Source organism: Macaca thibetana, chromosome 2 (genome assembly GCF_024542745.1).
Source record: "Macaca thibetana thibetana isolate TM-01 chromosome 2, ASM2454274v1, whole genome shotgun sequence".
NCBI classification, from domain to species: Eukaryota; Metazoa; Chordata; class Mammalia; order Primates; family Cercopithecidae; genus Macaca; species Macaca thibetana.
The window spans coordinates 97098889-97124821 of NC_065579.1; the positions used below are offsets into that span (position 1 = coordinate 97098889).

Sequence of the window (25933 nt, forward strand, 5' to 3'; positions counted from 1 at the left end):
ACAAGTGCCTATTAAGTGTCAGATGCTGAGGACAGAACAGTGAATTGACTGTGTTTAAGTTCATATTGTTGTCAGGAGGAAAAGCCAATAAGCAAAAGGAATAAATCATATATGCTTGAAGGAAAGGAGTTGTGAGTGCTGGGGATGGGTTTGCTATTTTTTGTTTTTGTTTTTGTTTTTGAGATGGAGTCTCCCTCTGTTGCCCAGGCTGGAGTGCAGTGGCATGATCTCAGCTCACCGGAAACTCCACTTCCCAGGTTCAGGAAATTATCCCGCCTCGGCCTCCTGAGTAGCAGGGATTACAGATGCCCACCACCACGCCTGGCTAATTTTTGTATTTTTAGTAGAGACAGGGTTTCACTATGTTGGCCAGGCTGGTCTCAAACTCCTGACCTCAGGAGATCTGCCTGCCTCAGTCCCACAAAGTGTTGGGATTATAGGTGTGAGCCACCGTGCCCAGCCTGGGTTTGCTATTTTTAAATGTTTGTCAGAGTAAGACCTCCCTGAAAAAGTAAAACATTGAAAAATATCCTGAAGGATCTTTTCTTTTCTTTTCTCTTTTCTTTTTTGAGAAAGAGTCCTGCTCTGTCGCCCAGGCTGGAGTGCAGTGGTACAATCTCGGCTCACTGCAAACTCCACCTCCTGGGTTCAAACGATTTTCCTGCCTCAGCCTCCCAAGTAGCTGGGATTACAGGCACCTGCCACCACGCTTGGCTAACTTTTGTATTTTTAGCAGAGATGGGATTTTGCCATGTTGGTGAGGCTGGTCTTGAACTCCTGACCTCATGTGATCCACTGGCCTTGGCCTCCCAAAATGCAGGATTACAGGCGTGGGCCACTGTACCTGGCCCTTGGATATTTTTACTTAACATAAAATTTTGGGTTTACAATTCTTTTCTTTTTGCGCTTGAAAAATATTGTTCCATTTAAAATTAGAGCAATGTGCATCAATGTTCCTCTATAAATAATGCATTGCATTTTTCTGACTGAAGGATGTTTTCACTGAACGTAGAATTTTGGGTTGGACAGTTCTTTTCTTTTAGCACTTTAAAAATATTGTTCCATTTATGGCCAGGCATGGTGGTTCACGCCTGTAATCCCAACACTTTGGGAGGCTGAGAAGGGTGGATCGCTTGAGGTCAGGAGTTCAAACCAACCCAGCCAACATGCTGAAACCCTGTCTCTACAAAAAATACAAAAATTAACCAGGGAGTGGTGGTGCATGCCTGTAGTCTCAGCTACTCGGGAGGCTGAGGTGGAAGGATCACTTCAACCTGAGAGGCAGAGGATGCAGTGAGCCAAGATTGTGCCACTGCACTGCAGCCTGGGTGACAGGGACAGAGTGAGACCTTGTCTCAAAAACAAAACAAAACAAAAAATTGTTCCATTTACATTATTTTCTTGTAGCACTTTAAAATATATTGTTCCATTTAAAATTAGAGTAATGTGAATCATTGTTCCCCTATAAATAATGCATTTTTTTTTCTGACTGCTTCCAAGTTTTTTTTTTTTCTTATATACATTTCTTTTTTTGAGATGGAGTCTCACTTTGTTGGCCTGGCTAGAGTGCAGTGGTGAGATCATGGTTCACTGCCTTGACCTCCCGGGTTCAAGCAATTCTCCCAGCTCAGCCTCCTGAATAGCTGGGGACACAGGCATATGCTACCACTCCCAGCTAATTTTTAAATTTTTTCTGTAGAGACAGGATCATGCTCTGTTGCCCAGGCTGGTCTCAAACACCTGGACTTCAGCAATCCTCCCACCTTGGCCTCCCAAAGTGCTGTCATTACAGGCATGAGACACTGCGCTCAGCTTTTAAATATTTTTTATTCTGTAGTTTGATTATGCTATATTTAGGCCTGGGTTTGTGTTTATACTATTTGGAATTCACCAAGCTTGAATCTGTAGGTTTATGTTTTCCCACCAAATTTGGAAAGTTTTCAGCCTTCGTTTCTGCAGATATTCATTCTACACCACACTCTTTCTCTTCCCCTTCTGAGACTCTGATGCTGTGAATGTTAGACCTTTCCATATTGTCCTCATAGGCCCCTAAGGCACCTTGCATTTTTCATCTTTTTCTTCTGTTTTTGAGATTAGATAATTTCTATGAATCTGTCTGCAAGTTCACTGTTTTTTTCCTCTGTCCTATCCATTCTGCCATTGAGCTCATACACTGAGTTTCTTGTTTATTATTATTTTTGTTGTTGTTCTAAACTTTTCATTTGGTTCTTTCGTTTTCTATTTCTTTGGTGAGGTTTTCTGTCTTTCCATTCACTTCAAGAGTGCCCACTCTTAATTGTTTGAATATTTTTGTAACAGGTGCTTTAAAATCATTTTGAGATAATTCTAACATCTGTGTCATCTTAACATTAGCATCTGATTGTTTTTTTCAATGAAACAATATTTTTTCTGTGTATATTTTTTATATGCCAAGTAGTTTTGTATAGTATCCTAAACATTTTGAATGCTGTATTATGAGACCCCAAAGCATGTTTAAATTTTAAGTATAGTGCTAATTTTTTAAAAAGCAGCAATTCAACCCTGTTGGGCTCAGGGTGCAAAATCTGGCCATTTTTCTTTGATTTTTTTAAATCCTAATATCAGTTCATTTTTCAAAACTTTTTGTAATACTATCCATATCTGTCCCCTGTGCAGGTTACTGAGGAGCCATTCTGGGGCTTGGAAGGTGATGTATTCCATATTTAGTTCTGTCTATGCTGTTTGGGGTCACATCCATGCATGTCTAACTCAGGAGTAAACCCAGGAGTTTATAAATAACTTTAACAAATTGTCGTACTGACCTACCTCAAACTTCTCTGAAACTTCGCTAGTAGTTTCTGGTCTATTCGTGCTTTTCTTTCTTTCTTTTCTTTCTTTTCTTTCCTTTCTTTCCTTTCTTTTCTTTCTTTCTTTCTTTTTTTTTTTTTTTTTTTTGAGACAGAGTCTCACTTTGTTGCCCAGGCCAGAGTGCAGTGGCACGATCTTTGCTCACTGCAACCTCCACCTCCTGGACTCAAGCGATTCTCATGCCTCAGCCTCTCAAGTAGCTGGGATTATAGGCGCCCGCCACCACACCCAGCTAATTTTTGTATTTTTGGGAGAGATGGGGTTTTCCCATGTTGGCCAGGCTGGTCTCAATCTCCTGACCTTCAGTGATCTGCCTTCCTCAGCCTCCAAAAGCGCTAAGATTACAGGCGTGAGCCACCTTGCCCGGCCCTTGCCCCTCTTTTCTGATCCTCCAGGTAGAAAGCTGAGGTTTTATCTAGACCTCTCTGTTATAAACTTTTTGCAGTGGAAACTGTATGCTACTCCCTTATGGTCACACTAAGCAGTGAGAGGACGGAGAAACTAAAAAAGCAGCTTGAGTTTCTCTCACCCTCTTGAGATCACAGCTCCTCTGATCAGAGAGAAAGATTCTTACTCTCTCTGAGTTTTAGGTTTTGGACAACACCCATTAGTCTTGCTTCTATCCCCAGCACAGATTACTTGGGACTGGGGCATGGAAGTATAAAGAAAAGAAATCAGAGGATTTCTATTCTCTTCCAGAGCATCAGATGACTACTTTCCACTCCTTAAGCCATCATAGAACTCGAGGGCTTCTCCCTTACTTCTGTCTCTGCTGATGCACACTTTCAGAATTTGGGCTATGTACATTTCTGGTTAGGGAATATGAGAAGAAAAAATGGTAAGCTCAGTGTCGATCTTGTGGTATTTTCACTTCTGTTGCTCCTCAAACAGCTTACTCCTGTTTACCTTTCAGAGTCAAATACCTACTGTATGCATTCTACCCAAGTTTTAGACCTGCATTTAGTAGAAACAACTAGGTAGGATAGGCTAATTATATCTTTCCTAGAACCTCAGGCATCTTTTTACTTAACATTTTCTATGTGTTTATATTTAAAGCACGTTTCTTGTATGCAGCATGCAGTTGATTCTTGCATTTTAAAAGAAATTAAATCTTACATTCTTTTTTTTTTTTTTTTTTTGAGACGGAGTCTCGCTCTATCGCCCAGGCTGGAGTGCAGTGGTGCAATCTTGGCTCACTGCAACCTTCTCTTCCTGGGTCCTGGTTCAAGTAATTCTCCTGCCTCAACCTCCTGAGTACCTGGGATTACAGGAACGCGCCATCATGCCCAGCTAATTTTTGTATTTTCAGTAGAGACGGGGTTTCACCATGTTGGCCAGGCTGGTCTTGAACCCCTGACCTGGTGATCTGCCCACCTCAGCCTCCCAAAGTGCCAGGATTACAGGCGTGAGCCACTGCGCCCGGCCTCTGTCTTTTAATTAGTGCCTTTAGAGCACGATTTAATATAATTATTGACATGACTGAATTAAAATCTATCATTTGCTAATTGTTTTATATTTGTTCTATCTGTTCTTTTTTTTTCTCTCTTTTAAATCTTCTTTTGAATTGAGGATTTTCTGTGATTCCGTGTTATCCCCATAATTGATTTATTATTTCTACTGAAAAATTTAATGCATGTTTTCAGAGCTTACAATATATATCTATAATTAGAGTCTATTTCCAAATAATATTATGTCACTTCTCATGTAGTGTATGGGTTTTGCAACACAAACTGCCAAACCTTCTCTCCCAACATTTGTGCTATTTTTTGTCATGTCTTACTTTTACATATGGTATTAACATAGTACCTTGATATTATTTTTCTTTTGACAGTGACTTATCTTTTAATTTTTAAAATAAGAAAAAAGTTAACTTTATATTTATTTTCATTTCTTGACATTTCTGGAGGTCATCATTTCTTTGTGTACGTCCAAGTTTTTGTCTGGTATCATATTCATTCTGCCTGAAGAACACCTGTTAACATTTCTTATGGTACAGATCTGGTGGCAATGAATTTTGTTTTGTTTATCTGAAAAAATATCTATATCTCCTGCATTATTGAAAAATATTTTTGCGGGATATAAAATTCTGGGTTGATGAGTTCCTGACCTTTCTCCGACCTACCATCAGCACTTTAAAGATGTTACTACATTATCTCTGGCTTGCATGGTTTCTGACGCAAAATTGGTTGTAATTCTTGTTTGTGTTTCTCTGTATGTAAAGTGTCTTTTTTCTCTGGCTGCATTCAAATATTTGTGTATGTATATATATATTTATACACACATACTATACACATATAGTATACACTCATATATGCACATACACATACATACACACAAATACATATAGCGACTAAGGAAAAATGAAACAGGCATACTTTTTCTTTTGGTAGATCTTTATTGTGGAGGCTTGAGTTGATCTAATCAGGAGTTAAACTATGTTTAGGTGTTTTTGTTGCTATGGTTATCCACAGGCTTTGAATTCTTCCAGTATTACCTTGAGTTTAGTGTGTGGGATGGTTTGCTAAAGGAGATTTTCTTAGAGTTTGCACCACTCTCACCTTGAGGCCTTCCCTTCATTCCTGTGCCTCAGAGAGGGGTCTTTCTCCATGTTCTTATCCTTCTAGCAGTAGACTGCTATTCTTAGTGACTCAGCATTTGATATTTTGATGGTGGTAGGAGGGATTTTCTGTTGTGATTCAGCTTTAATCTTAGGTAGGCACTGTGTCTCTGAGGCTTAAGGGTGGGGTCTATTAAGGGATGTTGCCCTATCCCCAGCTGTAGGAGACCTCTATGGTCTGGACCCAGGATGTAATTCTACCCCTACTTCATGAATAGAGAGCTTTTTGTTCTCTTTCCTCCCCTCGGTTCCACTGGATCTTAACCAGTCCCTAAGGGTGACAGGATTTGCTTCTTCATCCTCAGAGGCTTAGGGCTTTTGTTCTGTAGGGGAAATAGGGGAGAAGGTCCTGGATGGGGATTCAGGTCTTTTTCTAGGGGGCAGGTTTTCATAAGATTCTTCTTGCCTTACTGTCAATTGTATGTGTGTATGAGTGTGTGCACACATTTGATGATGTCCATAGAGAAGAATATACAAGAGGGTGGAAATTCTGCTTGTGTCTATGGTTCACAGGAGTTCTGTAGTCTCTATATTCTCAGGCTAGCCAATACTTGGACCTCAGCAACTCACTATACATTTTAGCTGATTTCTTCTTAACAGCTTACATGGCATCCAATGGCATCTGTCCTACGTAAAAAGTGCTTACAACCATCTCTCCTTGAAAGTGCCTGTTTTTTTTTTTTTTTTTTTTTTTTTGAGGCGGAGTCTCGCTCTGTCGCCCAGGCTGGAGTGCAGTGGCCGGATCTCAGCTCACTGCAAGCTCCGCCTCCCGGGTTCCCGCCATTCTCCTGCCTCAGCCTCCCGAGTAGCTGGGACTACAGGCGCCGCCACCACGCCCGGCTAATTTTTTGTGTTTTTAGTAGAGACGGGGTTTCGCCGTGTTAGCCAGGATGGTCTCGATCTCCTGACCTCATGATCCGCCCGTCTCGGCCTCCCAAAGTGCTGGGATTACAGGCTTGAGCCACCGCGCCCGGCCTAAAGTGCCTGTCTTACATCAGATTTTAGATTAAGTTGTTTGTCCCCAGATCTTAGTTTTCTGATGTGTTCAAGAGAAAATTTTAGATTATCTGGCTGTTTTTTGTTGTTGTAAGGGTGGGGCCATGCTCTTTTCAGTTTTCTACATCTTGAGGTGAATGTCTTGATTTTTAAAAAAGAATCACACTTTTAAAAATACTGAAAAATAAAGAAAAGGGACTGAGCTACCAGAACGGTGCCAGCAGTGACTTTGGGTGGCTCTCACTTATGTCAGGCACAGGGTGAATTCAAGGCTCTGGGCTATTAGGGGTAGACTGCAAACCCCTGCAGCAGATGTGAGCTGCATGTGTGGGCCCCTGTGTCAGCCTGTGCTCATTTGTCTTCCTACAGTGATGTCATGTGATACACAACACTCAAGGACAATGGAGGTGGGAGCAAATGTCCCTTATTCTTCACACCCTTCACTGCTGGCATCAAGGCAGTTACTCTACCCTCGCCACAGGCTTTGGCACAGCATGTCAGGAAGTTCTCTGGGGTGGCCACACCTATATCCTCTAAGGGCTTTCAACAGGTTTCTCACCATGATAGGTATCCTTTCTTACCTCTGATTGATGCAGTGACGCTGTTTTCCTGGGACAGTGTTAAGCTGTGCCGGACAGGGGATGAATATTTCTTGGGTAAATTGACCACTCTCACTTTGCCCATGGTCCATTGCTAATCCTCTCTGCTAGTGGTAATGTATGGAAGTGAGATGCGTCAGCAACATTGAAACACATCACATTCTAGGAGTGCAATCATTACAGCAATTCAAAAGAAGTCCTGGTTGTATAATGTGTGATTCGTTGATTATGCTATAACAATCCAAATGCTAAATTTAACAAGATCAGTAAAACATATAACCAATCACATTTTCTTGCATATTCTGGGTAAGACTTGTAGTTGCAGTTATTGTAGAACAGTAATAAAGGCACTGGAAGCCAGTATTCAAGGTTGACAGGATGATGCAGTGTCACGAGCAAGGTGCCTCGACTCAGAATCGGGCTCTGGAGGAACGCCAAGAGCCTATCTCGCCAGCGTGCCCTTTTCCTCGCGGGAATTAGGAGGGAAGCACCAAGATGTGGGGTCCTCCAGGAGTCCTAGAGAGAAATCCAGAGAGTGTATGGGTTGGCCAGTCGGTGTGATGACGCACTTCCGGGACCGCCTTCGTTTTTGTCGCGTGAGGTTTTGGTTTGTGAGGATCGGTGAGGGGCGCCCACCATCTCTGCTTGCTGAAAAGCTGCAGAGGCCGCCAGGAGTCCACGGTGAGCGGGTCTGAGGAGGACGGGAAAGGGCCACGAGGGAGGCGGGCGCGGCTACTGCTGGTACTGGGGTCCTCATGCTGATCCCTGAGCTTGGCTCGGTAGCGTCGAGATGGGGAACTGGCAGAGGCCCGGAACTGTGGCCGCGACTCCCACCCCCTCGTTTCTCTGTACCCGGGGCAGCCTGTGGCCCACTCAGAGTCAGATACTGACACACATTCACATGTTAACTTCGAAGCCCACAAAAAGTTTTAACTGTCCACACTCCAGAACCTTCTAGCAACAGAACACGCCCCTCGGTCGCTCCAGCCCCCTTGTCTTTGCCCCGGATGCGGAAATCCCAACCCTACCCCTCAGCTTGTCAGTTTCCCCGTTTTCAGTTGGTCACAGAAAATCAGTTGGTGATCAGTTATTTTCGCCTGGCATAGTGTACGCCAGTCTTGAAACTTGTTACTGTTGTAGAGCAACCAAAAATTTGAGAATACTAAAATGTATTCCCTACCCGTCCCCAGGATGTCCCATTTTGGAAAATATGGAGCCCTGTGATTTGGATTGGCTCATATGAATGTTAAATCTGAAAGGACTAGTCGTATCCATCATGCACCTAATATGTGTCTAGTGTTTAACATAGTTTCTATGTACAGGATTGGAGATGTTGAAAGATTTCTTGACCTCTTAACATTGTTCATTATATTCTTTTCATTACATTCTCGGAACTTTTACTCCACTGTCATAATTTAATTGTCAAGGTTCATAGGTTAACATTCGATGTCCCTGCCATTAGTCGACTATGTTGGGAGTGTGACTTGTTCTCCAATGTGGCTTGTTATTTATGCTTCACCTCCACATAGTTTTTCCTATAGGAAGACACTTCCATAGGGAGTGTTTTGTGTTTTGTAGGGTGGCCTCTGTTGTAGTTCTATTTCCAGATGATTTCCCTTTCACAGATTGTCAGCTGTGCACATCAGACCTTTTTGCTTAAGTCCTTTTGTTTGATATGCCAATCCTATTAAGTATCCACTGTAAGGGACATTTATTGCCGATACGATTATAGTATCATGATTTTAGAGAATTAGACACCACAACTACAAGGGTTACCTATTTACTCAGTATGAATCACTGCTTTTGTTACCCTTCCTTGGACAGAAACCATCCATGAATTTAGCAGCATTACTTGTGTAGGTTTACATTGTGTTTTCTTTTAAAGTACTTCTCTTTACACTCATAAATATTTCTCCTTACTGGACTCCCTGTTAACTTCCAAGATGCCTGTTAACTTCCAAGATGCCGTTTCTAGCGTCTCCTGACAGCTGTTTGACACCTTCAGCTTCCTCTACCTTCCTGAATGGCTTTCTGGATTCACTAAGAAGAGTCATTGGAGGGAGGGGCAATGCACTGGCTTTATAGTCTTTTGTCCCATGCTGTTGCAGTATCCTAAGACTTAAGGCAAAATGCAGATACGGAGTTGGAATGGAAGTTGTTTTTAAGGTCTATGAGTACATGCACTTTTATGTGTTTATATGCTTTTTGAATATCTCTGATCCACCTGTTGGCAGCTCTTTGTATTTCAGGTGTTGCCTTTAATGCATAAATATTGATGATTCACTCTTGAAAGGCAAAAGACTTACTTCCTAATGATGAACTAATTAAATGACCCAGAATGAGAGTTGGAACTAGTTTAGAAATGAAATTGTTTTGTTTCCTTATACTATAACATTTGGAACTTGGAGTATTTGGGACACATTATGAAGTTGATGGATTCTTTTAATATGGTAGTGTTTTCTTTCTCATTACCCACTCCCAACACGTTTATAAAACTGAATATCTTGTATTTAGGGGAAAAATAGTAGTAGGGAGACATCAGAATATTCCTAATAACTATTTTCAAAGTCTGTTAAACTTTTATTACTTCAGTCGTAGAAACTGTCTTGTTCTAATATTAAGTAGCATGGGAGGAAAAACATGCTGAGGTCTTACAGTGTTTAATGGATTTCTTTTATATAACTCATTCTTATCTGTACTGTATGGATTTCAGGGATCTTAACTGTTCAGAATTCCGACTTTCTTTTCCACCTATAACACTCTATCTACCGTCTACCTTAGTTTCCTTTTCTGTTTTCTTTCCTGTGATATCTTCTCTGGATTAGCTGAAATTATAGTTTTCTCAGTCCACTTTTTAATGACTCATTCCTTGAATGTTTCTACCTCCTTTTTGCATTTCTCTGTATGCCTGCTATCTCGCCTTTGTGAGACTGATGATAAACAATAACTAATGAACAGTTATTTATATAGCCTTCAAAACAGGATGGGTCAGAGGTTGTATGTAGGACTTATGGTCAATAAAGTTATCGCCATTAATGTTTTTTTCTTCACCTTCAGCACCTGAGACTTTTACCTTTACCCAAGAAAGGAATAAAAAAGGTCAGATGATGACAGCTGTGTCCTTAACAACCAGGTCCCAGGTGAGCTGCTGCTTTTTTCTGTCTCTGTACGTATCCCTGTGTGTATATACATATATGTTTATTAGATACATACATAGAAATATCTATATATACACGTTTACATAAATATATAACATACTTTTATATATGCATATATATACACACACACACACATTTCTCATTGAGGTTTAACTTATATAACACAAGTCTTAACAGTATAGCTCGCTTTTTAGAACTATGTACACTTGTATGACCTCACTCATAGAAACACATAGAACATTATTAGCACCCCAAAAGTCCCTTTTGTACTGCCTCCCAAGCAATCCACTGCTCATCCCAAAGTTAACCACTATTCTGACCTCTGTCACCATGGGAAAGTTTTGTTTGTTCTTGAACTTCATATAAGTGGAATCATTAAACATGCATTGTTTTGTATCTGCCTTCTTTTGTTCAACATTATGTCTGTGAACTTCACTGACTTTGCACACAGCGGTGATTTGTTCTTTTTCACTACTAAGTAGTTTTTCATTTTGTGATAATAGCACATTTTATTCATTCTGTTGTGGATGGACTTTTGGTTTTTCCCATTTTGGGCTACCATGAATAAGAATGCAGTGAACATTCTTGTCTTTTTGTGGACATAGATGCTCATTTCTCTTGGGTATGTCTCTTTGAGTAAAATTGCTAGCTCATAGAGTATACATTTGGTTAGTTTTAGTAGATGCTGCCCAACAATTTTCTGAAATGATTCTTCCAATTTGTATTTCTATCAGCAGTGTACAGTTGCTCCACATCCTTACCAATACTTGTTGTCACTCGTTCGTAGTATCTCATTGGGGTTTTAAAAATTTCCTCATCTCTAGTAAGCAGCGATGCTGAGCACCATTTCATAGGTTTATTGACATATCCTCTTATGTGAACTCCCTGTTCAGATATTTTTTCATATTTTTTATTACACTGTACCCTTTTTCCTCCTAAGTTGTATTGTTTCTTATTTATTATAAGTCTTTTGTCAGATATATGTGTTACTTCTCCCAGTCAGTGGCTTGCATTTTCACTCTCCTAATGGTATCTTTTGATAAACAGATTTTACTTTTAATGAAGTCCAGTATATCAGTTTGTTTTGTATAAGAAATCTTTTCTTACTCAGACATCATGAAGATGTTCTCCTGTGTTTTCTTCTAGAAGATTTATTGTTTTACCTTTATACTTAGGTGTGTGATTCATCTCAAATTAAAGGTGTGAGGCATGGGTCAAAAGTTCTTTTTCCCTCCATACACATATCCAGTTGATTCCTATCTTTTATCCACTGAATTGCTCTAGTTACTTTGTCATACATTTGGTGAACATATACGTCTGTGTCTGTTTTTAAAATCCCTTAGATTTTAGGTTCTCTTAATCTCATACTCCAAGTTAAGACCATTTCCACTAAAGCTCTATTTCTGAAATACAGAGCTTGACTCCAGGGCTTAAAAACTTGAAATAGCCACCTTTTTAGGCCTATCTTGAGCCTTATGCACCACCGTAGCCTTTCTCAAGTAAGCAGTATTTTCCTGTGCCTCTCTAACCTCACTACCTCTGCATGAAGACAGGCTGCGGGTGGGAGTTCATTGACTGATCAGAGAGCTTTGTGCTTGGGGTAGTGGGCAAGGAGACAGGCAAGAAAGAAGGATTAGAATGAAGGTAGAATTGGGAAATGGAGTAATATGAGTAACTGAAATAATCACTGGGATATATACAAATTAGGGAGGGGCTTAGAGCTAAGCTGACAGCTATGTTCAGGGGTCAGTTCTCCTTCCACATGCGCACTTCTATGCTCGGGCCCAAGCCCAGATCCTATGCAGCAGGTTCAGTGTCTGTGTGGAGGTCACATGTTTAGAAGCTCATAGTGGAGGTGTACTTGGTTCTTACTGGGAAAGTATCCTGAACTCTGACTGGCTACCTTTAATTCTGCATCTTCTTCCTCCACACCTAAATTTTACACAAAAAAACTCTAGGCATGTGAAGGACCCAATACTGAATACATATCATTATAGGTGCCCTTCTCAGGTGTCTCATTGACAGATTTGACCATCACCAAAGTACTGAGGTCTGGGAAAGTAGGAACTTGTCATTTCAGGAATCAGTGGCTTTTGAGGACGTGGCTGTGTACTTCACTACGAAGGAATGGGCCATCATGGTGCCTGCCGAGAGGGCCTTGTACAGGGATGTGATGCTGGAGAACTATGAGGCTGTGGCCTTTGTAGGTAAGGCCTCTCTGCTGTTGGTTTCTGCCTGGGCCCTCAGGTTGAAGGGCTCTTTTATAATTATTAGCTGACCCCAAATAGTGATGTCAGAGGTTGCCAGGTATAGAAAGCCCTGGTGTCTATTGACCTGCAAAGGGCTTTCCTTCTTTTTCTGTTGTAAAAGCTGCCCTCCTTCCCTACCTGCCTCAGAGGTGATTCTGAGTACAATAGGTCTTGAGCTATATCGTGATACCCTTAGCCTAGTATTGAACCTCCAATTTATCTTGAGAGAACCCAGCCACTTTGTCTCCCTCTGGGAGTTACTCCTAGGAGCCATTTGTCTTTTTCCCATAGTGGCAGATTTTCATCCTCTGACAAAGAAGGTAAAAAATTTTGTTGCCCTTTAAATAGAAATCTGCCTTCCAGGGTATTTCAGGCTTCCTTGGAAGAACCATCCTGACTCTTCTTCCCAGGATCCCTCCCAGTACCTCTTTAGGGTACCTTTTCTATAGCTCACCCAGGAATTACCCTCCTCACCTCCCTTGCTTGTTCTTGCAGCCGTGGGCTTGACTTTGACCCCTATGACTGTGCTCATTATTCTGTTATGTTTTCTTCTTTTCAAGCAGTGCCGCCCACTTCCAAACCAGCTTTGGTCTCTCATCTGGAGCAAGGGAAAGAGTCCTGTTTCATTCGGCCACAGGGAGTCCTAAGCAGGAGTGACTGGAGAGCAGGCCTGATAGGTGAGTTAAGCAAGAGAGATCTTCTCCAGCTTTGTCTCTTCCTTTGCCTTCATTTCATCAAAATGAAAGGTGTGTGTTCTCTGTGCCCAACATCATGGAGTACACTGGGATCCTCGATCACATTCTTTCTGACTGGTGTGTTATTCATAGCTTCCCATTCCTTTAAAGTGTAGTGCACAACACTCTGCTTCTGTATTTCACACACGGGGACGCTTTTATCTCTTGGGGATATGTGGAACAGTTTTTCTAAATACTTTACAGGTTATTTGTGATCACTTTTTTCCAGTTTCTCCAGTTTTACAAAATTGATAAACTTGGTGCAGTATTATCTTGTCCACTGACCAATAGAACAAGTAGAAAAATTTTTGTTTTTCATGAAAACTAATATATTAAAAATTTTAAATAATTTTATACTGAAATATTTTAAGGTAGCTTACAGTTGTTATGATTTTCCTCCCCTCTAGGATACTTGGAACTAAGAAGATATACTTACTTAGCTAAAGCAGTGTTACGTACAATAGTATCAAAGATTTTTCAAAATCGTCAATGCTGGGAAGACAGGAGAAAGGCTTAATTCTTGATATTTAAATACCAGTTTTCCAAGTAAGGAGTTGATGTAAGAGCTACCTTAAACGATGTCAAACACACATTTTCTTTTTCTGTAGACTGGTAGATTTAATGTTTTTCATTCATTAAAATAACTCATTTTGATGTACAAAGCAGGCTCTCATGTCCTTTTTTAAACAGCTTTGTGGAGATATAATTCACAAATCATACAATTCACCCATTTAAAGTATACAATTAAGTGGTATTTAGAATATTCACAGAGTTGTGCAGGCATGCCACAGTCTACTTTTAGATCTTTAGAAACCTCTATCTGTTAGGAATTATTCACCATACCCAATCCCAACTCTTGGTTTTACGCAACTACCTATCTACTTTTTGTTTCCATAAATTTTCTCATTAGGGATAGTTGGTATTAATGCAGTCATACAACATGTGGCCTTTTGCCACTGGCTTTCACTTAACATAATGTTTTCAAGGTTAATCCATTTTGTAACATGCATCAGTATAGTAGTATACAAGTTATAATGCAGATGTGTTTTCTCATGGGTACATACTCTGGATAGATACTTGTTGGGTCTTAATGGTAACTCTTTGTATAACATTTCGAGGAATGCCAAAACTTTTTCTGAAGTGGCTATACCAATTTACATTTCCTCCAGCAATGTATAAGGGTTCCTAATTCTTCACGTCCTCACCAACACTTAATATTGTCTACCTTTTTGGCTGTGGGCATCCTGGTGATGTGAAGTGCTGCCTCATTGAAGTTTTATTTGCATTTCTCCAGTGACTAATGACATTGAGAGTCTTTCAGTGTGCTTATTGGCCATTTATGTATCCTCTTTGGAGAAATGTCTTTTCAAACTGTGCACATTTTAAAATTGGTTACTTTTCCTTTTATTTTTGTGTTTTAAGAGTTTTGTGGCTCACGCCTGTAATCCCAGCACTTTGGGAGGCCGAGGCGGGCGGATCACGAGGTCAGGAGATCGAGACCATCCTGGCTAACACGGTGAAACCCCGTCTCTACTAAAAATACAAAAAATTAGCCGGGCGTGGTGGCGGCGCCTGTGGTCCCAGCTACTGGGAGGCTGAGGCAGGAGAATGGCGTAAACCCGGGAGGCGGACTTGCAGTGAGCTGAGATCCGGCCACCGCACTCCAGCCTGGGCGACAAAGCGAGACTCCATCTCAAAAAAAAAAAAAAAAAAAAGAGTTTTGACATCTAGATACTAAAGCCGTGTCAGATACATGGTTTACAAATATTTCATCCCATCTTGTGAATTGTCTTTTCACTTTCCTAATACTGTCCTTTGAAGCACAACAGTTTTGAATTTTGGTGAATTTCTTTGTATTTTCTATATACAAAATTATGTCATCTGCAAATAGAGTTTTACAAACTCTTCCTTTCTAATCTGAATGCCTTTTACTTTTTTTCTTGCCTAATTACTCTGGCTAGAACCTTTAGCACAATGTTGGATACAAGTTGCAAGAGTGGACGTTCTTGTCTTATTCTTGATCTTATGGGGAAAGCATTCAATCTTTTACCAGTAAGTATGATGTTAGCTATGATTTTCTTGTAAATGCTCTTTATCAAGTTATCAAGTTGCTAATTTGTTGAGTTTTTGTCGTGGAAGGGTGTTAAAGTTTGTGAAATGATATTCTGTGACGGATAAATTTGGTTCTTTCCTGTATTCTATTAATGTGGTATATATTACATTGATTGATTTTGGTGTGTTGAACCCCACCCTCCATTCCTTGGATAAATCATAGTCAGTGATGTACAATCCTTATACTGCTGGATTTCATTGGCTAGTCTTTGGCAAAGACTTAGTGACTTTATGATTCATGAGTGGTTATTTTGGGTGGTGGGTTAGATATGCATTCTGCAAATCCAGTACTGTGTTCTCTAACTATAGTGTGTATATTATCTTTCCCAAGGAAGTTACAGGCTTTCTGACAGCAGGAATAATATAATACTTTTCTCATTTATGCCATAACACTTTATGCAGAGTTACTTGATATTTTTTGTTGTTTTTCACTTAATTAAGAGATTCTCTCCTAACTTTATGCCTCCCAATTATGTCTCCATTCTTTCCCTACTGTATCTGAGTCCTCTGTTTCGTGTTCCCATCCTTATTTGTTGTTGGTATTTTTACACTACCACTCATTCCCATAGCCCATGACCTTCCCTTTTTGATTTCTCCTATCTTCTTAGCTATCTTCTCATCTTGAACTCTCTTTGGACTTCTAAACTCTGATAAAGCTTTCTCTTCCCTCTCGGGATTCAGGACTTTTCCTTTTCTCACTTTATTCCCTAAATGCTTTAAAGTCATTTCAGGTGTGATGGCTTATATCTGTAACCCCTGCTACTTGGAAGGCTGTGGCGGGAGGATTGCTTGAAGGTAGGAGTTTGAGACCAGCATGGGCAACATAGTAAGACCCCCATCTCTGAAAACATACCATTAGCCAGGTGTGGTATTACATGCCTGTAGTTCCAGCTGCTCAAGAGGCTAAGGCAGGAGGATTGCTTGAGCCCAGGAGTTCAAGGCTTCAGTGGGCTGTGATCACCCTACTGTACTTAGTCCTGGGTGACAGATTGAGACCTTTTGTCTTTAAAGAAAAGCATTTTATAAGGACACAAAAGCTGTGTAATAATAGGACATACTAATCTTACTTGCTGATTAATTCAGGCAAACTATGACCCGTAGGCCAAAATCTGGCCTACCACTGGTCTTTTTGTAGATGACCTGTGAAATAAGAATGGTTGAATTTTTAGTGGCTGAAAGAAATCAATAGAAGAATATTTTGTAACACATGAAAATTATTTGAAATTCAAATTTCAGTGTCTATAAATGAAGTTTTATTGAAATACAGTTATGTTCATTCATTATGTTTTGTCTATGTCTGCATTCACATTACATGATAGGGTTGAGTACTTGCAACAGATAATTGTATGGCCTGAAGAGCCTAAAACATTTACTATCTAGTCATTTACAAGAAATGTTTGCTAACTTCTGGTATACTTCCCTCTAGCATTGCTGAGAGGTGGGTATTTGTATTTCTTCTTCTCTAATCAGGTGGAAAAACCTCGGCTGAGAATGAGCATCTGACGTCAAAACAAATACTTTCTGATAAACACAAATCTTGTGGCATGGTATCAGGTGAATATCTGAGAGGGGGACCTGGTATTCAAGATAATTTACAGATCAAAGGGCAAGTTAGTGAGACATAAAAGAGATTTCACAAGGGATGAAATGAATAAAAACGAGAAAGGTTCTGTGAAGGAGATAAACAGTAATGAGAAACTTCATGTAGAAAATACAAACCATCTACAAAAGAAATCAGAAAGAAATACTAGTGTTAGTTCTCAGCATGAAACGCATCTGCAAGGACCAGGTATACAGATTTTCTATAAATCTGATGTATGGGACAAACATTGCAGTCACAGTTCAGACTTTTTTCAGTGTCAGAAAAACTACACTAGAGCTCCCCCAAATGCCGTCTTCACTTCTCTCCTTTCTGTGATCTTTCCTGGACTTACATAGGCCCTTTGCCCTTTGTAAATTTCATACTGCCTTTTAATTTCAGTCTTACTTGCACCCTCCTCCATTTTGCATTTTTACCTTTCTGTAGATGGCCACAGCATGCTTGCTGCTCAATTTTATACCCTGTGGTGGACATAGGTTTCTGTTTTTGTCTGTTGTAGCAAGGGCAAGAAGCAATGATTAGGTGAGAAAAGGTCAGGAAATATGAATATATTTCCACTGTAAATGAATATATAGCATGATCATTTGAGTACATTATAAGAATGGCAGAAGTGAGTGAGTTCACTCAACTCAGGAAGAGAAGGATTCAAATAGAAACTGAAGATATTGCTGCCAGAAATGGACTTTTTAGAGAGGTGTTTATGCCTTGACCTCATAGGAGGCCGTAACATAGTAGTAAATGGGAACCGGTCCTCAGTTTTACTTTTTCAGGGTTGATTTCATCTGGGGTGCAACATTCAATGAATATTAGCCACTGGGTTCATTTGACATTTCACAGGAGACTGAATTGTTAAACAAAAAGTCAGTTTGTGGCTGGGCATGGTGGCTCAGACCTGTAATCCCAGCACTTTGGGAGGCTGAGGCAGGAGGATCACTGGAGGCCAGGAGTTCAAGACCAGCTTGGGCAACATAGCAAGACCTCCATCTCTACAAAAAATAAAAAAATGAGATGGGTGTGGTGGTGCACACCTGTAGTCCTAGCTACTCAGGAGGCTGAGGCAGGAGGACCACTTGAGCCCAGGAGTTTGAGGCTGCACCGAGTCAGCATCATGCCATTGCTCTCCAGCTTGGGTGACAGAGCAAGACCCTGTCTCCAAAAAGTCAGTTTGTTGTTTTCTATATGGGGACATCTTCTCTAGGTCCAAAAGAATAATTTACTGTCTACTTTTCATGTGTCTGTCTTTTCTTCCTTCCATAACTGGGTCAAGCAGTGTTATTTATGAAAAAGGTATATAAGCTTTTGTAGGTTGACTGCTTCTAGATGACATTTTCAGGAACAGAGTGATGAATTACCTCCCTTTCCCTTGTCTCCCCTTTGCAAATGTTACCCTTTGTTGTAGGCAAAGGTTGTGCTTTGCAAAGGTTATCCTTTGTTATAGTCAAAGGTTACCCTTTGTTATAGTCAAAGGCTATGCTTGGCCAGAAGCTACAGTTTAGAAAAATGTAAGCGAGCTAGATGTTGGTGACTTTGAGCCAGAATAGTCACAACCTACTTAGAGACCATTTTATCCAAGGTTAGAAAGTATGAACTCAGAACAAGGTCTGGTAGCTGAAAGCAGCATTGTCACGTAGAGAAATGGTCTAGAGGAGACATACTGTGAGCTGAGAAAAGAAAGAACCTCAGTTAATGGAGTCCACAGATTTATTCAAACAGCAAAGAGGTTTGGGAACCCCAGGATGAGGAGTATCAATCCAGAGAGCAAGAAGAAACATCCCTGGAGGTCCAGGCTGTGGTATTTATGGCCTGAGTGCATTATTGGTAACTACATTGCATATGAGGGATGATGGGTAATGCATCCATGGACTGTTTCTAGATATCTGACAAAAAGGGAACTTGTCCTTGAGATCCGTTCATAAGATTGAGAGGTTACCAGGCCAAGAAGAAGATAAAGGAGACTGAGTACTCACATGAAACAGTCTCCCCCACCTGTATATTAAGCTCAGACCAACTGGATTATGTTAATCTCATTTATTTGTAATTACCAGCCTGCATGGAACTCCTTGTGTCTGGGGCATATTGGGCCATCCAGACATAGTAGGGAGCTGAAAATATTTAGCGTGATGTTGAGGGTTACTCTAAGAATTAATGTTGAAGAGGTGAACAACATTTAAATTACTAAGAAGCTGGTATGCCATGCTAATGAGATTGACTTTATTCTTGCCAGGGGAAGCTGATCAGGAGTTTAAAGCAGGGCTATATGTATAGTCGATCTGCTTTCTAGCAAGGTCATTGACAGCATGGGAAGAATTAAGGGTTGGTGAAATAGGAGCCAGGCAAAATAGACCAGCAGTTCCAAAATGGGAGTCTGTGGACTAGGGGAAGTCCGTGATAAAATTTCCACTAATTTGAAGTTAGAAAATGAAGGAAATGTGGTAGAAATCTATGTATATATGAGGTTTATATGTGTACATAGGATGACCCACAGTTCTTGGAAACTTACGCATTGTTATTCTTTCTCTTTTTGGCATAAAAATTATCTTTTTTGAAGTAATCATGAGCCTTGTATGCTTTTGTTACAGTTATGCATTTGTTTTTGATATCCTTTATTGGAAAATAAGAAGATGACCATGCGATATTTCTGTTCCTTCTGTCCGCCATTCATGTTTTAAAAACTGTTTTGTGAAATAGAAAAGATAGCTAACCAGTCTTGTATTAGTCAGGGTTCTCCAGAGGGACAGAACTAATAGGATATATATATATATATGTGTGTGTGTGTGTGTGTGTGTGTGTGTGTGTGTGTGTGTGTGTATAGACACACATGGAAGGGAGTTTATTAGGGAGAATTGGCTCACACAATCACAAAGCGAAGTCTCACAGTAGGTAGTCTGCCAGCTAGGGAAGAAAGAAGCCAGTAGTGGCTTAGTCTGAGTCTGAAAACCTCAAAAGCGGGGAAATTGACAGTGCAGCCCAAAGGCCCAAGAGCCCCCAGCAAACCACTGGTGTAAATCCAAGAGTCTAAAGGCCAAAGAACCTAGAGTCTGATGTTCTAGGGCAGGAGGAACAGAGGGAAGCATCCAGCACAGGAGAAAGATGAAAGCCAGAAGACCCAGCAAGCAAGGATCCTACATTCTCCCCCCTGGTATGTTTTAGTTGTGCTGGTAGCCAGTTGGATGGTGCTCACCCACATTGAGGCTGGGTCTTCCTCTCCTAGTCCACTGACTCAAATGTCAGACTCCTCTGGCAACACCCTCACAGACACACCCAGAAACAGTACTTGACCAGCTATGTAGGCATCCTTCAATCCAATAAAGTTGACACCTAATATTAACTATCATAAGTCTGCTAAGCTTTTCTGGATCATCTTTGGAAAATTGAGTAGAGGTTAAACCAGAACTTTCCATACTGCCTCTGGTTAAGGATTAGTCTCCCACTCCCCCAACCAATCTTTCAGAGACAAATAAATGCTTCTGTTGCACATGACTAACACATAGTTCATGCTTCATGTGACCCATTGATGGGTTCCAAACTGGTATAAACCTTGTGTGAAATGAGTTCGCTGATCGTATGCTTGGATGTCCTGGCAATGTAAAATGCTATATAAATTTTTAACCGTTTATTCTCAATTTCTGGACTTAGAGGCCAGTGAGAAAGAGTCCACAGACGGACACTAGCCCACAAACCACCCTTTGAATTGTAGGGCATTAGACTGTCTTTATGGATCAAATCAGGAGTCTGTCAGGTTAGTGGGTTGAACAATTGAAGAGAATTTGTTGGCCCTACAGTCAGAGTACCTTGGGGCAAAAGGCACTGCTTTTCCTGGGATCTTGGGAGCTAAAGGGAACTCCATTAAGCCCTGGAGAGATAAGTAGTGTGACTGGACAAGAACTTGGGAGTGTAAAATTCTCAGAGGAATGACTGGAACCACCAAGAACCCTTCTTAAATAACATTTTTGCTTGTTTGATTGTTTTGATACTGAGTCTTGCTTTGTGGCCTAGGCTGGAGTACAGTGGCACAATCTCCGCTCACTGCAACCTCTGCCTTCTGGGTTCAAGCGATTCTCCTGCTTCAGCCTCCCAGGTAGCTGGAATTACAGGCACCCACCACCACGCCCCGCCAATTATTGTATTTTTAGTAGAGATAGGGTTTCACCATGTTGGCCAGGCTGGTCTTGAACTCCTGACCTCAGGTGATCCACCCACCTCGACCTCCCAAAGTGTAGGGATTACAGGCGTGAGCCACCGCACCCAGGCTTAAATAAGGGTTTTTATCATGTAATTGTGTTTTATGTGAACTATAATTTGTATTTCCCAGGTTGTTGCTCTGTAGTAAAGATAGGCTCTTAAATGAACCTGGAACATGTGTAGGGGCTGCTGTGAAGAAAGTCTACAGAGTGAATTAAGGTAAAGTTGGCTAGGAGTCAAGCTTAGAAATCTCCAGTTTGGTACCCCTGCTCCCCGCTGGAGTGTCCAGTTTGGTTTCATGGCTGAAATCTCGATGTCCAGTTGTGATAGCATCAGTAACTCTGCCTGCTGCTGGCAACCTTGAGTATCCTTAATGGGGTGCAGTGCACAATAGGCAAATGGTGGTGGGAGGCAGGTTGTAGAGAATGTTCAGAGTAAATTGCTGGCATGGCCTGCCATTTGCTACTGAGACCCAGATGTTTTCACTCCTCCCTTATGTGAGTAGTGGGCCTGTTATAAGGAACAGGGCTGTCCAGAAAGTCCCCAATAATAGAAATAACACATAGTTACACTACCATTTATTACATTCTTACCATGAACCAGGTCCTGTGATACAGACTTTATATGCTTCATCTCAGTCCTACAATAAGTGTGAGGTAAGGGGTTATTACTGTCATCATTTTACAGATGCATAGTGGGTATGAGTGGTCAGAATTCAAACCCAGAGAGCGATGCCGTGATTCACATGCTATTGTGATTGCACCACCTTTCTCATTCAGGTACCCCTATTGATGCTTTGTAACCTAAGCTAGGCTCTTTGAGGTCAGGGATCCCAAGCTTCTCATTCCTACTTGTGTCCCTGCACTGCTGAAAGATATCCCAAGATCCTGCTCCCACACATGTATGGGCTGTAGCCAGTTACAGTTTCTATCTTCCCATGCTCAAGATTGGGAGTGGCTGAAGATCTTGCTCCTGAGCCTCTCTGGTGAGAGGTCAGAAACTGAAAGAAAAAATGGGGGTGAGAGAGAGAGGGCTTGGGGAGAACAACTGCAGCCTTGATCACAGCTCGGGGTGGGGAAGAGGGTTAGCGTCCAGCCATGTTTGTTGGGAATGGGTGGTACCTAAATGAATATATGTGTGAGGATCACATTGTATATGTAGCAGAGTCAACTGTTGAGATACACAGGTGTGCGAAGAAGGTGGTAACCGCTTGGACTTCCTAAAACTTGAATTAGTTTTAAGCAATACAGTTGGATCTCAGTTTCATTTGATTATGACACTGGTATTTTGTAGGCTGAGACCACATAATTCATAGTGTGTTCATGTATTATGAATCTTATAGGACAGTGAAAAATTTATCACAGTATTGTACCAATAAATTATAACTAAGCAAGATTTAAAGAAAAATATACTCCATACCTCCAATTCTGATACTCCAGTAGATCCCCATTTTTATTTCTCTGTGTCCATTGCTAACCCTTGTCCATATGTATACATAATTTAATCGTAACAGATAAAATGTTACGTGTCTTTTTCTTTTCATTACTATTATCTTAAGTACCCTCCCTTTCCCCCAATTCTGTATACCCTATAATTCCTGTTTGTGATAACCCTTCTTGATTACCCGCGTGAGTACGTTTCTTTATTCCCTTCTCCAAACTGTGAATTGCTTTTAGGGTAGATACTGTGTCCTTATTTTTTTTTTTTTTTTTAAGACAGAGTCTCACTCTTTTGCCCAGGCTGGAGTTGGAGTGCAGTGGCAAGATCTTGGCTCACTGCTGCCTCGACCTCCCAGGCTCAAGCACTCATCCCACTTCAGCCTCTCCAGTAGCTGGGACTACAGGCATGCACCACCACACTTGATTTAATTTTTGTATTTTTTGCAGAGATGAGATTTTGCGTTGTTGCCCAGGCTGATCTTGAACTCCTGAGCTCAAGCAATCCATCCATCTCGCCTTCCAAGGTACTGAGATTGCAGGCATGAGCCACTGTGCCCGGGTGAGACTGTGTCTTAATCACATTCCCCGCCCCGATATCCATCCAGTTGGTGTTAGTTCATTTTTATTAAAATGCATTGATGGGCATTAGGACATTTCTATCTGTGAGCTATTGCAAATAGTGGTGTTGTCAACAATGTCATGAATATAGTGTTTTTTTCCCTTTCTTTTGAATGATTTGCTTGAAATAAATTCCCAAGAATGAGATTAACCAAATCCAAAAATGTAATTATTTTATGTTTTAAAAACATGCTGCAATATTGCCTTTTTAAAAGGTTGTACCAATTTACTCTGCTATTAGAAATGTATGAATACAGTACTTAATTTCAATCTTATCAACAATAAATATTACAATTTAAAATTTTAAAAGTTAATTGGTATGATTGTTTTTGTTTATATTTTTCTTTTTTTTTTTTTTTTTTTTTGAGATGGAGTCTCGCTTTGTCGCCCAGGCTGTAGTACAGTGGTGTGATCTCGACTCACTGCAAGCTCCACCTCCCGGGTTCATGCCATTCTCCTGCCTCAGCCTCCCAAGTAGCTGGGACTACAGGTGCCCACCACCACGCCTGGCTAATTTTTTGTATTTTTAGTAGAGACGTGGTTTCACCGTGTTAGCCAGGATGGTCTTGATCTCCTGATCTTGTGATCTGCCCACCTCGGCCTCCCAAAGTGCAGGGATTACAGGCATGAGCCACCTCACCCAGCCTTATATTTCTTTAATTAGTGAGGTTGAATTTATTGTTAGTTTACTAATTTTAATTCCACAGTGAAAAATTTCTCTTTGTGTCATGTGCCTTTTAATTAGTAAATTCTTAATGTTATACCTAAGAATTTGAGATATTTAATGCAATATATAAAAACCCATTGTTGGCCAGGTGTGGTGGCTCACACCTGTAATCCCAGCACTTTGGAAGGCCAAGGTGGGTGGATCACCTGAGGGCAGGAGTTTGAGACCAGCCTGGCCAATGTGGTGAAACCCCATCTCTACTAAAAACACACACACACACACACACACACACACACACACACACACACACACACAAGCTGGGCTTGGTGGCATGTGCCTGTAACCCCAGCTACTTGGGAGGCTGAGGCAGGAGAATCGCTTGCACTGAGCTGCGGAGGTGGCAGTGAACTGTGATTGCGCCACTGCACTCCAGCCTGGGTGACAGAGCGAGACTCCATCTAAAAACGGAAAAAAAAACAAAAACATAAAACCAAAAAACCCATTGTTAATCAATCTTCAGAAAAGTGATACCTACTCATTTCTACTTTATGCTATATTTAGCAAATATAACTTGATTTAAAAGCATCTAACCACGTGGAATTTTTTTTTTAAATACCTAGAAGTATTCCCGTAAGTAAATAAGTATTCTGAGACCCGTTGATTTATGATGGCCTTCATAATCATGTGTTTAAATTCTAACATAAAATAGGATTGATTTCCAGGCTTTCTATTTTGCTCCATTAATCACTGAATCTTTTTTTCTTTCTTCACAGCAATATGTTAAACTATTAATTATTAGTTGCTTAGAGATTGTTTTAATTTCTGGTGGGACTATTATCCATTCATTGAGTATATTTCAAGTACATTTGTTTCAACATTCCCTGTACTTTCTTAAATATTTAAAATACTTCATAATTTTAAAGTGTAAGAATACATACCGTGTAACCATCACCCAGATTTTAAAAAATGTTAATCTGTTATGCACTCATTTATTTTTCCACAGTCTTTTTCTTTTTTCTAGGTACTTAAACATTTTTAGAGCACTTTTAGGTTCACAGCAAAATTGAGAGGAAAATACAGAGATTTCCTGTATATTGGTTACTCCAACACATGCGTAGCTTCCCCAATTATTAACATCTCTTACCCGAGGGTACACTTAGTACAATTGATGACCCTACATTGACACATCGTTATCACCCAATGTCTATAGTTCACCTTAGTGTTTGCTTAGCTCTGTCGCCCCGCCTGGAGTGCAGTGTCACGATCTCGGCTCACTGCAACCTCTGCCTCCTGGGTTCAAGTGAGTCTTCCGCCTCAGTCTCCCCAGGAGCTGGGACTACAGGCATGCACCATCATGCCTGGCGAATTTTTTGTATTTTAGTAGAGATGGGGTTTCACCATGTTGCCCAGGCTGGTCTCGAACTCCTGAGCTCAGGCAATCCACCCACCTCGGGCTCCGAAAGTGCTAGGATTATAGGTGTGAGCCACCGTGCCCAGCCTTGTTATAATAATTTTTTTTATTATTATTATTATACTTTAAGTTCTAGGGTACATGTGCATAACGTGCAGGTTTGTTACATATGTATACTTGTGCCATGTTGCTGTGCTGCACCCATCAACTCATCAGCACCCATCAACTCGTCATTTACATCAGGTATAACTCCCAATGCAATCCCTCCCCCCTTCCCCCTCCCCCCTTCCCATGATAGGCCCCGGTGTGTGATGTTCCCCTTCCCGAGTCCAAGTGATCTCATTGTTCAGTTCCCACCTATGAGTGAGAACATGCGGTGTTTGGTTTTCTGTTCTTGTGATAGTTTGCTAAGAATGATAATCATTATTATATATGTATAAATTTTAGTACCATACAGAATATTTTCACTACCCTAAAAAAAAATCCTCTGTCCGTACACATTTCTCATGGTTATATTGAGCTTATCAAATCTTAACATTGAAAAAGTGAGAGGGAACATTGTGTAACAGCATGAATATGAAGCATTATTGTGAAGTTCTTTTTCTCCCTATTTTACTGACTGACCTCTCCTTTACTTCATCTTTTGTTAAAGCCAAGAATCATGTTGATTACTGTGGGGATAGATCTCCACTGAGGAAAGAGCA

At 40.7% G+C, this 25933-nt stretch overlaps 2 protein-coding genes across 5 annotated transcripts in view; one reads left to right on the forward strand and one right to left on the reverse strand.

Annotated features, from left to right (window-relative positions):
* HIGD1A (HIG1 hypoxia inducible domain family member 1A) overlaps positions 1 to 25933 on the reverse strand; it is a 1051097-nt gene that overhangs the window by 136606 nt on the left and 888558 nt on the right. The window lies entirely within an intron of this gene.
* KRBOX1 (KRAB box domain containing 1) lies at positions 7648 to 13862 on the forward strand. 4 transcript variants are annotated; one of them, XM_050780484.1, is made up of 5 exons: positions 7648 to 7740; positions 10117 to 10199; positions 12298 to 12424; positions 13027 to 13143; positions 13608 to 13862. In XM_050780484.1, exons 2-5 carry the CDS (start codon positions 10164 to 10166, stop codon positions 13715 to 13717), a joined length of 390 nt encoding a protein of 129 aa, XP_050636441.1. In that variant the 5' UTR covers positions 7648 to 7740; positions 10117 to 10163; the 3' UTR covers positions 13718 to 13862. The 4 variants fall into 4 exon arrangements, with proteins under 4 accessions (XP_050636441.1, XP_050636445.1, XP_050636443.1 ...); XM_050780488.1 differs by having other exon boundaries at positions 13030 to 13143; XM_050780486.1 differs by lacking the exon at positions 7648 to 7740 and adding an exon at positions 8144 to 8166.